The sequence below is a fragment of the Enhydra lutris genome, unplaced genomic scaffold, assembly GCF_002288905.1.
Source record: "Enhydra lutris kenyoni isolate GAN:26980312 unplaced genomic scaffold, ASM228890v2 scaffoldscaffold9, whole genome shotgun sequence".
NCBI lineage: Eukaryota > Metazoa > Chordata > Mammalia > Carnivora > Mustelidae > Enhydra > Enhydra lutris.
In genome coordinates, this window is record NW_019154093.1 from 23,109,428 (window position 1) to 23,122,011 (window position 12,584).

The 12,584-nt window shown below is 37.7% G+C and overlaps 1 protein-coding gene across 2 annotated transcripts in view; it reads right to left on the reverse strand.

Moving 5' to 3' along the window:
• Positions 1 to 566: 566 nt before the first annotated feature.
• The window catches only part of LOC111143425 (NDC1 transmembrane nucleoporin), a 43,447-nt gene continuing 31,429 nt past the window's right edge, over positions 567 to 12,584 (reverse strand). For both annotated transcript variants that reach the window (XM_022497159.1, XM_022497160.1), the window contains exons 17-18: positions 3,547 to 3,707; positions 567 to 880 (exon numbers count right to left, since the gene is read on the reverse strand). In XM_022497159.1, the coding sequence (XP_022352867.1) occupies positions 817 to 880; positions 3,547 to 3,707 (225 nt within the window). In that variant the 3' untranslated portion in view covers positions 567 to 816. The remainder of the gene's footprint in view (positions 881 to 3,546; positions 3,708 to 12,584) is intronic.

Consider the following 12,584-nt stretch of genomic DNA (forward strand, 5'->3'; position numbering starts at 1 on the left):
CTTGAAAACCTCTGCAATCACTTAATGCTTTGTTCCAGAAAAAGCAAGCAAAACTACTTGGGAAAATACCCATATACTTATTGTTTACTAGCATGATACAAAACAAATTCATAGTTGTTAGTCAATCATCTTTCGAAAACCAAATGTGAATGTTTAATCTTGTAACTTAAGAACTGAATTTTTCCACATTCCTTTATATAGAGTTAGCATCTGTAAATTGAGATCTTTTTTGGACAATCATGCAAATTTAATTTGTCCCTGGAAAGAAAAACACAACCTACCAGATTAACAAAATATGTCCTTTAAACAATAATTTTTCTGCGAATTTTTCTGCACTGTTACCACTTTTATCCTTCAGTAAACAGAAACTACTCTTAAAAGGCTTATGGATTGCAAGTGTACAGGGAGTTAAAACTCTCCGCACAATTAGGAAGATTGAATCAAGTCAACCTATTTTACCTTCTGAGCGGGCTCTATTCAGTTCAAAAGTAAATTCTAAACATTTTCCAGCTATTATTATTAAGCTAGAGAAGCTAGAGACATTTTCACTGCCATCGAGGCTTCTGTAAAATTGAATAAAGATTTTATTATACCACACACACAAAAAGCAATCGGTACAGAAAAGGCAGTTTTCGGTTATTCTGCTGAGAATTTCTTTCCATGATTTCTCCCATTAAAGTATAGTTTTCAAAGCAACCACCACGACAAAGGAAGCATCTAATTAGTCCATTTTCTTCTGATCCAAGAATGCTGAACATTTACTGTCCCATCTGTAGCTGTATCAGCAGTGTAATGAACACAGTTTATATTACTGAGCTATTCTTTGAACTCCAAGAACTGTTGAAGTCTTTTCTGATGTTCTGCAGATGCTTGCACAGCACTAAATGAAACATAAATTCAAAGCATAAGCTTTATTTTACATTAAGCATATTAAGTGAACCACAGAGCACAGAGTCAATATTTTTCAAAACAATTAAAAACAAATAGAAATCTTCACTTATTGAGTACTTCTGAGAAAGCTGGATGAAAACCCTCCTTAATCTAATGAGGAGGAGGGCTTGCATTCAGTAACGGCATGCTTCTACCTTCTAAAAGACCAAAGCAAATTAAGACTGACAAGGGAAAGCATCGATTTGAACCTGCTCTGCTGTGGAACCTGCTGTGCAGAGTTCCAGGCCTGGCAGCAGATTTTCTGGATTTTATTATTTTATTTAAACCAGATTCCAACATTATCTTTGAGTTGTGGAGTATTTGAATTGCCTTTAATATAAAATCCTTTAAACTAAAATGTTTGGTTAAAACACAATGGACTCCACTAATCGTTTTCAAAGGTAACAGCTTGGTGGTTTAGATTTAGTTCTCCCTTTGAACGTAGTCCTGTCTCAGATGGGGAAATGGAATTCTCTCCCCACGCTCGCCCCCACTAACGTACACTACCTTGATGAACTTAGAGCAAATATATCCCGAAACTAGTATAAAACTTCCTTTTAAACTTTTGGGCAAAAACTGAATACAGTGAAAGATTCTCGTTTTCTGGCTGTTGAAGATGTATTATTAAATGATAAAATTCCAGATTACAGAAAGTCACCACTATTAAAAGTGCCAAAAAAAAGTCTTATTATAGTAATTTCACTACAAATCATCCCCAATTGCCTTACAAATACACATCTCTGCTAGATTCAACCTTGCAGCTGCCTCCAATTGAACCATTTCAAGTACTTTACTGTGTGGACTGGTGAAGCCGGATGACACACCTCTTCCATAGGAGGGTCAACAGAGGTAAACAGACCTTTTGTGAAAAGGCCAGAGGTCAAGGAGACAACACCGCCTAGTAGTATAGTACAGACACCAGTGGACAGGCTCCGGGGTCAGAAGGATTTGAGTCTGAATTCTGATTCTGCATAATCATGGGGAAGTTAAACCATTAGGTAACTTGACCACAACCACAGATTGTTAATGACGTAACTAGACATAAATCCAAATGTTTTAACTCCACATCTTCTTTTCCCAGCATACCGTTCTGTCCTAGACGTACAAAATAGTCTCTGCTGACCTCATCAAATTTAAAACATGGCTCTTCCATGTTCTAGAGAAAAGAAACTAAGGCAGAATTTCATCCTCCTAATTTTTTTATCAGTCATCTATCCCCCTTTCATATCTAAAACTCTCCGCGCCCCCTCTCCCTGTTCTCACTCGATCATCGGTACACATATCCCAGGTTCCACAGCCATCCAGCATCCCCCACCTGACATCTTAGAGGCAGTCCTGGGCACAGGAAGAAAAAGAGGTGTTTTAAGAGTAGGAAGATCGGATTTCAGGTTCCTGTTCTAACACCAACTAGGTGGGGCTTTTAGGCAAGTCCTTCACCTTCTTGAGCCTCAGTCTTTGCATCTGTGTGGTTATGATAACCTCTACACTTCACAGACTCTTTAAGGAAATGAAACGAACATGGATAAAGTGCTCAGTGTACTGTCCAGAACAGTGCTGTCCCAATAAACTTCCTGTAATGACAAAAATGTTCTAGACCTGAGCCGTCTAGTACGGCAGCCACAAGCCATATGTAGTTATGGAGGACTTAAAATATGGCCAGTGTGACTGACCCACTGAATTTTTAGTTAATTTAAATTTAAACTGCCATATGCAGCTATCATATTGGAGAGCACAGATCTAGAAGACACTCAATAAAATTTTGTCTGTTTTTAAACAAGTGAATAAACCTTTCACAGCTCTTTACATTCCCACACAGAACCAAGTGTTCCATAAAAACCTACTATTTCTGCTGTGTATTATGGAAGTAAAAGCAAATATCCTGCTGTTTCTAAAATCGGGCAGTTTGAGGAAGCTCTGAACTATTTATTGATAGTTCTGCATACAGGAAAAGCAATCTCTTGTGTCTTCTAAAGTTCATTTATAATTGTGATAAACACAGTTAATAAACTTGTATCCCTTATCCTGCCTAACTAGATTATTTCATGAGAAGAAAGCAGTAAACATCAATGAAACTAAATATAAACAGGTCTGGCATTTGTGGTTTTCTCTCCGGTTCCGTTTCCGAAGGTGTTACGATCTGTCACTATTTTTCCAGCATGATTCACAAAGCACCAAGGACTCGTTTATGGAACACTCTGCTCACCCCAAGTCTTAACTAGCTAACCAAGATGTAATATCAGAAGTATTTTTAATATGCTTTTCTGTAAAGGTACTCCATTTTTTGCCTTTTTTCTCTCATAAGGATGTTTTGGTAATTAAAAAAAATTATATACATAATTCAAAATTATATAGAATATAATGAAATTACATTTACTGCTTTTATTAACTTTCTATATCCTCTTTTTTGTCTGTATGAAAGAAGGCCCCAAAGCTTATATGACAGGCCCAATTTTACAATATAAATATTACTAACTCCAAACTGTTAATTCCCAGTAGGAATCATGAAAGCCCCAAAAGAACATGTTCAACATGTGAGCCTTTATAATTCTCATATCTATTTCTCAAGGGAACTCCCGAAAGTGGATTCTTATCATGGATTAAAACAGGTAAACTTACTTCAGATGTTCACCAAATGTAGTAGTTATCCGATAGATGGCAGTTTTTAGTGATGCTCTAAATGCAAATCTTAATGTTTTATAAGAAGTGTCCACAAGACTTCCGGAAATCCGAGGTGGTTTACTGGAAGCGTGAGGAAGTTTGAAGTACTTATCCACTGCCTAGATCAAAAAAGAAAGAAAGAAAATAGTTCAGAATATCAAGGAATCCATATTTAGTCCAAAGGATTAAGGAGATTTTATTTCAAATAGATGGACAGAGATACACACATCATACAGACATACTAGACAACATTTATTCTGGATCACAATCAGAAGTTGGGGGGGGTAGGAAGCAAAAAAAGAACAGTGTGAGAAACAGCACAGTGGAGGTTCAGCCCCAATAGCAGTTAGCAGAGAAAAGTCCAGACCAGTCCTCTAAAAAGGAGCTATACTCCAATGGCCTTGAAAAAGCAAAGCTGGGAAGTGAAACACAGATATCCTACTCTGCTTACGGTGTGTGACCACTAAGAATACTTCTATTATAGATCTCAGCAAAAAGAGAGACAAGACCAAAACTATATGTAAATCAAGTTATTTACTAAACTAGCTTATTTTCCTTTTCATTTCTAGATGATAAAGCATCTCTGAACAAGAACAGGTGGGGAGAACTGACTTTATTTATCCTTGATAATGAGATTTAAGTATATCTTTTAAAGGTCCAAGGTAAACAATACAATTTTTATATGATATAACTACATTTAAAAAAGGGAAAACTGAAGAAACAAAAGTTTAAGTGAATTAATCTAGTATAGGAAGATCATTTCTACAGGGAGAAGAAATAATAGTAAAAGCCTATTCTTTATACTTATGGATATAACCACCAAAAGAACTAAAAACAGTTAAAATGATTTCTGCCATCAAGTTTTTTTTGTTTGTTTGTTTGTTTTTAAACTCATTTGACAGAGAAAGAGACACAGCGAGAGGGAACAGAAGCAGGGGGAATGAGAGAGGGAGAAGTAGGCTTCCCACCAATGCAGGGCTCCATCCCAGGACCCTGTGATCATGACCTGAGCTGAAGGCAGACCCTTAATGACTGAGCCACCCAGGCACCCCTGCCATCAAGTTTTTAATTTCAAGAACGCTTTTGTATCATCTGAGTGATCCTGTTTATTTTAGCATCCTAGTTTTGTTTTAAGGACCCAACATCTTCTATTTCTGAGGATTTTGATGATTTTTGTTGTTTTGGTTTTTTTATTTTGGTTCTTTCTTCCCTTCCTTTGCTTCTTTGGTCTCTATCTTCTGCGTTAGAGATTCTACTCAGAAATCTAGTGATCCCTGGCTCGAGACTGAGGGTGGGACCTCTTAAAAAAGCTGACCGAAAGCTGGGTACACAAGAGATTACCGACAACAGGCTTCACAACAGGTGATCTGCATGGGGTTTTTTTTAGGGTGGGTGCCCAGCTCAGTCAACTTTTTCTTCTTGGATTAGTCAGAGTTCCCAGAGAAGAGTGTTCCAGTACCCTGTCTGGAGGGCCTGTGCTCAGGTGAGTACACCCCTATGCTTTTCAAACAAGACCCACAACTGTGTCTGTTGTTATCTACTCACAACGCTGCCAGCCCAGAGCCCCCGGTGTTCTACCTTCTCTGAAGAATAAACCTCAACTGCTGGAGGGAGAAGCACCAGCAGCAGAGAATCTAGGGACCTAACCGATTTTCAAACAGCTCTCAACTATCCTTATTCTGGTACCTGTCCCTTCACCCTTGGTTCCAGAGGCACTTGGTGCCTGTCCCACTACTGACTTCAGATTTGCCTCTGAGATCTGTTAAGTTAGTTATCTCAACCATCTGCTCTCCAGCTTTGAAGACTCTGTTGCTGTTGTCTCCTCTCCTGTTTATGGATTTATGTCTTTTTAAAAGTCCTTTTACTGTAGTTTAGCAGAGCTTTGGGGGGAAGGAACAAGATTTAATGCGTGTGTTCAGTTTGCCATGACAAGTTCAAGTCCAATTATTTATTCTTTCAGTAGTAACTTATAAGAGTATTTCCCAAGACTGGGACATATTTGAGATCATTTTAGGCAGTATGGGGAGGTGGTATTCAGTGACACACTTAAGCAACATTAGATAACACTGAATCATAATGGATAAAGTTACTTCCTTTTCAATTTTCTTGTGAACTTTCTGACTAACCCTCATCAGACAAGGAAAAATAGTCATCATCATTTACCACCTGGGTCCAATAGATCATTTTTATAGTTTAAGGTTATCTCATAAAAAATTTACAGAAGAATGATACCATCAAAATGGAATATTTTAAAAAACTTTTGACAGGGGTGCCTGAGTGGCTCAGCGGGTTAAAGCCTCTGCCTTTGGCTCAGGTCATGATCTCAGGGTCCTGGGATTGAGCCCTGCATCAGGCTCTCTGCTCATCAGGGAGCCTGCTTCCCCTCCTCCCTGCCTGCCTCTCTGCCTATTTGTCATCTCTGTCTGTCAAATAAATAAATAAAGTCTTTTAAAATTTTTTAAATAAAAAATAAATAAAAACTTTTGACAGCTCATAATTTTGTTGAAGAGAGACTAGCCATTTTCCTTGCACCGTAACTGGAAAACTCTTCATCCTTAGGTTTATAAAGAAAAATTCAATGATCAATCCAGTGAGCTTTTTCATTTCAAAATCATTTATTTCCTTCCAATTACCTTTGTATACACCTTTGTGTACATTTAGCACTTATCCACTTATAAACCATATAAAGTAAATTTTGGGGTAAAATATCACAGAAAATGAAACAATACCATCACATGTACTTTCGACCAAGTGGGATGATTCACAGGTTCTTATTATAAAATATTGTCAGACAAGTCTTTCCTCTTGAATGACTTACTGGATGGGAATATTTCCTTTTTCTCCTAAAAAATACATTGTTCTGTCATTTATACTGGAGTTTGAGGAAATATACCTAGAATATTATCATCTGATTCACAGTCTGAAATTCCTCTTACATGATCACCATTAAAATCTAGAGCGGTGCTATCCAGTATGGTAGCCACTGAGATATACATGTAGCTACTAAGCACTTGAAATGTGGCAGCTCTCAACTGAGATACGCTGTTAAGTGAAAAATACATATCAGACCTTGAAGACTTAGTGTTAAAAAATATGTAGATTATCTCATTAGTAATTGTGTATTGATTGCATGATAAAATTAAAATACTGTAGATTTACTGAGTTAAATAAAATATATCATTAAAATTAACCTCATCTGTATTTTTTTTTTTAAGATTTTATTTACTTATTTAAGAGAGAGAGAGACAGAGAGAGAGGGAACAGAAGCAAGGGGAGTGGGAGAGGGAGAAGCAGGCTTCCCGCTGAGCAGGGAGCCCCATGTGGGGCTCGATCCCAGGACTCTGGGATCATGACCCGAGCTGAAGGCAGACGCCTAACGACTGAGCCACCCAGGCACCCTCATCTGTATTTTTTCAATGTAACTCCTAGAAAAACGTAAAGTTACACAAATGTATTGCATTATATCTCAATTTGACAGGGCTGTCTAGAGTTCTATTTGCATTCATGTTCTGATTTACCTAAATAATTACTGAACATACTGGTAATTGTCTTCCCATTACCAGTGTGAACAAAACATTTTAAAATTCTGAATTAGCAATCATATTCAATGAAAGCTTAAAATTAAAAAAAAATATATAAAAATGTGTATCTAGGCCTTTTCTTGAAAGATGACGTAATACTATGTGATTTCATCATTCTCCTGTTTTCTCGTTGGTCTTTTTACCACAGTTGGAAATAACTGATGAGTAATGATGAAATAATTTCCTAGGATGATCAAAGAGTAAACTGTTCCAAGATACTGGAAATGGAAAATCACTAAGATTCCAAAATACATCTTAGATTTTAAAAGGGTCCTAAGGGTAAATGCAAAAGAATGAATTTTATTGTTCTTCTCTTTGTTCTTCAAAAGACCTCTAAGAATAAAAGTTATAAGATATTAGCTCCTACAAATAGAACAGCTCAAACAAGAAATGCAAAAAAATTAGTAAGGAACAACAGACCCTAAGGACACAGAGTTAAATGAGGAAGAAAAAGTCTGAGTCTGGAGGTGGTATGTCCATAACGCATCTTTCATCCTCCTTAATCTCCTTTTATGACAAAGGATAAACAGTTTTCAGGTTCAGGGACTTCAGCAAACAGCAGTATCTACTAGCTAGAGCTTTCACTTACTGTCTTTTCTCACTTTGTCTTATCCTTAATAATGAAATCCAAAAAAGTCCTGAAAACAAAAACTTCTGTACTATTTTGGTGGCAAAAGCTGACCTCACCTCATCGAGCAGTAAAGCCTGACCTGAGCTGACATGGGCTGTTTAGTCCTTATTTCACTTAATTTCACTTACTATGAATACTCAGATATTTCACTGGTGAAAATATTAATGTATCTGATTAAAGGGACTCTACCCCAGATTCCAGTAGTATTATGTAATATATGGTATATATACAATGTTATATTCTTCAAATTTTTTAAATCTGAATTTTGAAATATTTCCTAGGGTATGAGATAAGGAACAGTACACCTATATTCTATTTGTAGCAACTCAAGTTAGTTGTCCTTTTACAAAAGTAATATAAAATTTCCTTTTAAATAAATTTAAGTTAAAAATGAATGACTTGGGGCGCCTGGGTGGCTCAGTGGGTTAAGCCGCTGCCTTCGGCTCAGGTCATGATTCCAGGTCCTGGGTTCGAGCCCCACATCGGGCTTTCGGCTCAGTGGGGAGCCTGCTTCCTCCTCTCTCTCTCTGCCTGCCTCTCTGCCTACTTGTGATTTCTCTCTGTCAAATAAATAAATAAAATCTTTAAAAAAAAAAAAAATGAATGACTTAAGGGGCACCTGGGTGGCTCAGTTGGTTAAGCCACTGCCTTCAGCTCAGGTCATGATCCCAGGGTCCTGGGATCGAGTCCCACATCGGGCTCCTTGCTTGGCAGGGAGCCTGCTTCTCTCTCCATCTCTGCCTGCTATTCTGCCTGCTTGTGCATGCGCGCTCTCTCTCTCTCTCTCTGACAAATAAATAAATAAATAAAATCTTAAAAAAAAAAAAAAAGAATAACTTAAAATACTAAAAAAATAATAGTTCAGGTGGCATATGACTAAAATTATAATAATATATGGTTAGTAAACAGTTACAGCAAAAACTATGAAAGTCTTACATGAATAACTTAAATCTAGGAAACACCAGTTTATAATATTTAATGATGTGCCCCATGGTCAGAACTGAAGTACTCAATTAGCTGTGAGTTTAAACAAGTATCTCTGAGCACTCATTTTATGCACCACTCATGGTTCCTGGCCTGAGGACTCAGATCACGTAACTGGGATCTCAAATACCTAGTTAAGGATTATCCCAAATAATTAAAAGGGTAAGTGGTGAGTACAGTACACAACTGAACAATACACTCTTCAGGAAAAGTTAAAAATTACAAGAAGGCCTTACCTTAGCCCTTACAGAAGCCTAAAAAAGGGCTATCCTATGAAAATAGGCACTTTGGGCCCATTTGGATTTATATGCAGTACTAAATACACAAAAGCCAAATGAAGAGAAAACCATAGTTGCTATCCTTTGAGTTTATCTGTCAGTGTCATTAACAAATGTCCACTGTACAGAGCCTTCAAAGTTCCTGGTCTCAAGGATCCTATGTATGACCCAGTTAAAACAACGGTTTATCCACTAAAGCCAGAATCCCAAACAATTGGTAAGGATAACAGCTTTGTTATGGAATTTCCTTAATGGAAATCATGACTGCAGAGCAGAGTTTCTCAATCTCAGTACTACTGACATTTTGGACTGGGTGATTCTCTGTTGTGGCAGCTGCTCTGCACATTACAGGCCATTTAGCAGCATCCATGGTCTCCACACAACAGATGCCAGTAGCCCTCCCCTCTCTCTGTGCCCATCACAATGTCTCCAGACGTTGCCCAAAGTCTCCTGGGAAGCAAAACTGCCCCTGGCAAGAACCACAGCTACAAAATAATAAAAATATTAGATGACGATGCTGATAACTACATTTACTGATTGCGGTTACTGTGTGCCAGAAACTGAGGTAACTGCTTTATGTACATAATTTCATTTAAATAGTAAAATAATTTTCTAACAAAGCCATCATGCGAACATCACAACCATTTCATTTAACGAGATGTTTTTATAATATTAGCATCTGCTATGTATTGCATACCTCTCTTACATTCTCTGATCATCCTGCATTTCTGTACATTGTGGTACTTATTATAATTGTAGTTAATTATTCCTATTTGTCAATCATCTGTTTTATACTCTGTAAGCTCCTAAAGGGCAGGAAGCAGGTCTGTCTTTTTCTATTCTGTATCTTAGCACATGGTAACTGTTAGATAATTGCCAGGCAGTTGATAACTTGGCCAGACACCACTCCAGGATTTTTACAGATATTATCTCTAACCTTCATAATAACCCTGCAAGGTTCTACATTTTAAAGATGAAGACACAATGGGGCGCCTGGGTGGCTCAGTGGGTTAAAGCCTCTGCCTTCAGCTCAGGTCATGGTCCCAGGGTCCTGGAATTGAGCCCCACATCGGGCTCTCTGCTCAGCGGGGAGCCTGCTTCCTCCTCTCTCTCTGCCTGCCTCTCTACCTACTTGTGATCTCTGTCTGTCAAATAAATAAATAAAATCTTTAAAGATGAAGACACTGATCTAAAAGATATTTCATAAGTTACCCTCGGTTACTAAGAAAGTACTGGAGGCTGGACTTGAACTGGGCAGCTGCCTGACACTCTGTCTCTTGGAATGCTTGCTTACAGTATTTTTTTTACTTAAATTTAAATTTGTTCGCTAACATACAGTGCAATATTGGTTTCCGGAGTAGATGTTAGTGGTTCATTGCTTACATGCAACACCCAGTGCTCAAGTTTGCTTACAGTACTGACTGTAATACCTTTTTTTAAATCTTGAAAGACCTTTTCTCCTGTACACTATAAGAACACTGTCGTACAACATGGTAATAATAACAAAGTAATAAAACCTTATATTTGCTGGGCACTTAATATGGGACAGGTACCTTGGGTGCTTTACAGAGATGGTCTCATTCAGAATTCACATCCCTGTTGTCAGGGATGAAGTAAGTACCATTATCACTCCCTCCAATTTCCAAATACAAATGCTGACATTTAGAGATTCCTGTATTTATTGGTTATATAATATACTCCCCCCGTCATTTTATAATTTCTGAGTTGGAGCTGTATCTTCTAATTAATGATATCCTGGATTCAATGAAATATGATAAACGTTTTTCCAAGGTTGCAGAGCTAGGAAGTAGTAGGAAATAGGATGTAGACACAGGTAGAACTGACTGTAGCTCTGTCTTTGGTCCTTCTGACACACTGCCATTCCATCTTAGGAAAGGAGGTTAAGAAATGCATAACTCTCCAAGCCCTCACAGAGGCAAAGGACTGGGGGTCTGAAAGCCTAGTTTTCAAATCTGCCTCTACCATTTACTGAGCATGATCCTGGATAAGGCATATCAATAGATACAGACTCTTTGAGACAGACACAATCCTATAGTACGTTGGGTAGAGCAGCACACGAATCTAGCGGAACAGAGAATGAACTATGACATATAAGAGAATATTGGTCAAGGGTCTCAGAGCCTTCAAACCCATGGTTCTCCACTGCTAATGCCCTGCAAACAGCTCAGGGTCAAGTCCTAGTTCTGCCACCTACAAGACTTGTGAGACCTGAGGTATGTCACCACGCTCCCAAGCCTCCCTCATCTGTAAAATAGGCCTAAATATCTCTGTCCTACTTCCTTTACAAGACAGTTATGAGGATTAAAAAAAAAAAAACCCAGAACCACCAAGAATGGTATGAGTGAAATCATACAGCATTTGTCTTCCTCTGAATTTCACTTAGCATAATACTCTCTAGATCTATCCATGTTGTTCCAAATGACAAGATCTCATTCTTTTTTAGAGCTGAGTGATATTCCTGTGTGTGTGTGTATGTGTGTGTCCCCACGTCTTCTTTATCCATTCATCTATGGACAGAAACTTGGGTTGCTTCCATATTTTGGCTGTTGTAAATAATACAATATACATAGGGGTGCATATACTTTTTCAAATTAGTGTTTTCATTTTCTTTGAGTGAATACCCAGTAGTGGAATTACTGCATCATACGGTAATTCTATTTTTAATGTTTTGAGGAACCTCCATACTGTTTTCCAGAGTGGCTGCACCAGTGTGTATTCCCACCAACAGTGCATTTTTTTCCAAATTCTCGCTAACACTTGTTACTTCTTGTGCTTGTCATTTTAGCCATTTGGACAAGAGTGAGGTCAGATTTGAGAAACAAAACAAACAAGGGGTGCCCAGGTGGCTTAGTCAGTTAAGCATCTGCTTTCAGCTCAGGTCCTGAGATCAAGCCTGGAGTCAGGCTCCCCACTCTGGGCGGAGTCTGTTTCTTCCTGTCTCTCTGCCCCTCCCACTGTTCTCTCTCTCTCTCTCTAATAAATAAATAAGATCTTAAAAAAAAGAAGAAGAAAACAAATTAAAAAAGAGACAAACAAAAAAACCCAACTGACTCTTAGCTATGGAGAACAAACTGGTGATTGTCAGAGGGAGGCTGGTGAGGGAATGGGTGAAACAGATGAAGGGAATTAAGAGTACACATATTGTATGAGCAATGAGCAATATATAGAACTCTTGGATCATTATATTGTAAACCTTAAACTAATAACACTGCATGTTGATTATACTTGAATTTAAAAAGTTTAATAAAATTTAAAAAATAAAAAATCCCAGAAGTTTGGTATTTAGAGAATTTAAAATTAAATCTTCCTAATTAAAAAAATAAAATAAAATAAAATAAAATATAAGATTAAATCGGTCCATAGACTACAAACTACTGTCCTATTATTATTTTATTGTAAACTACACTGCCAGCATGATGAAAAACAAACTCTGCTATGAATGTCAAAGATACACCCAAAGCCTGGGAACCCAACAGTGTGGTTAGGCAAGGCGATTGTTAG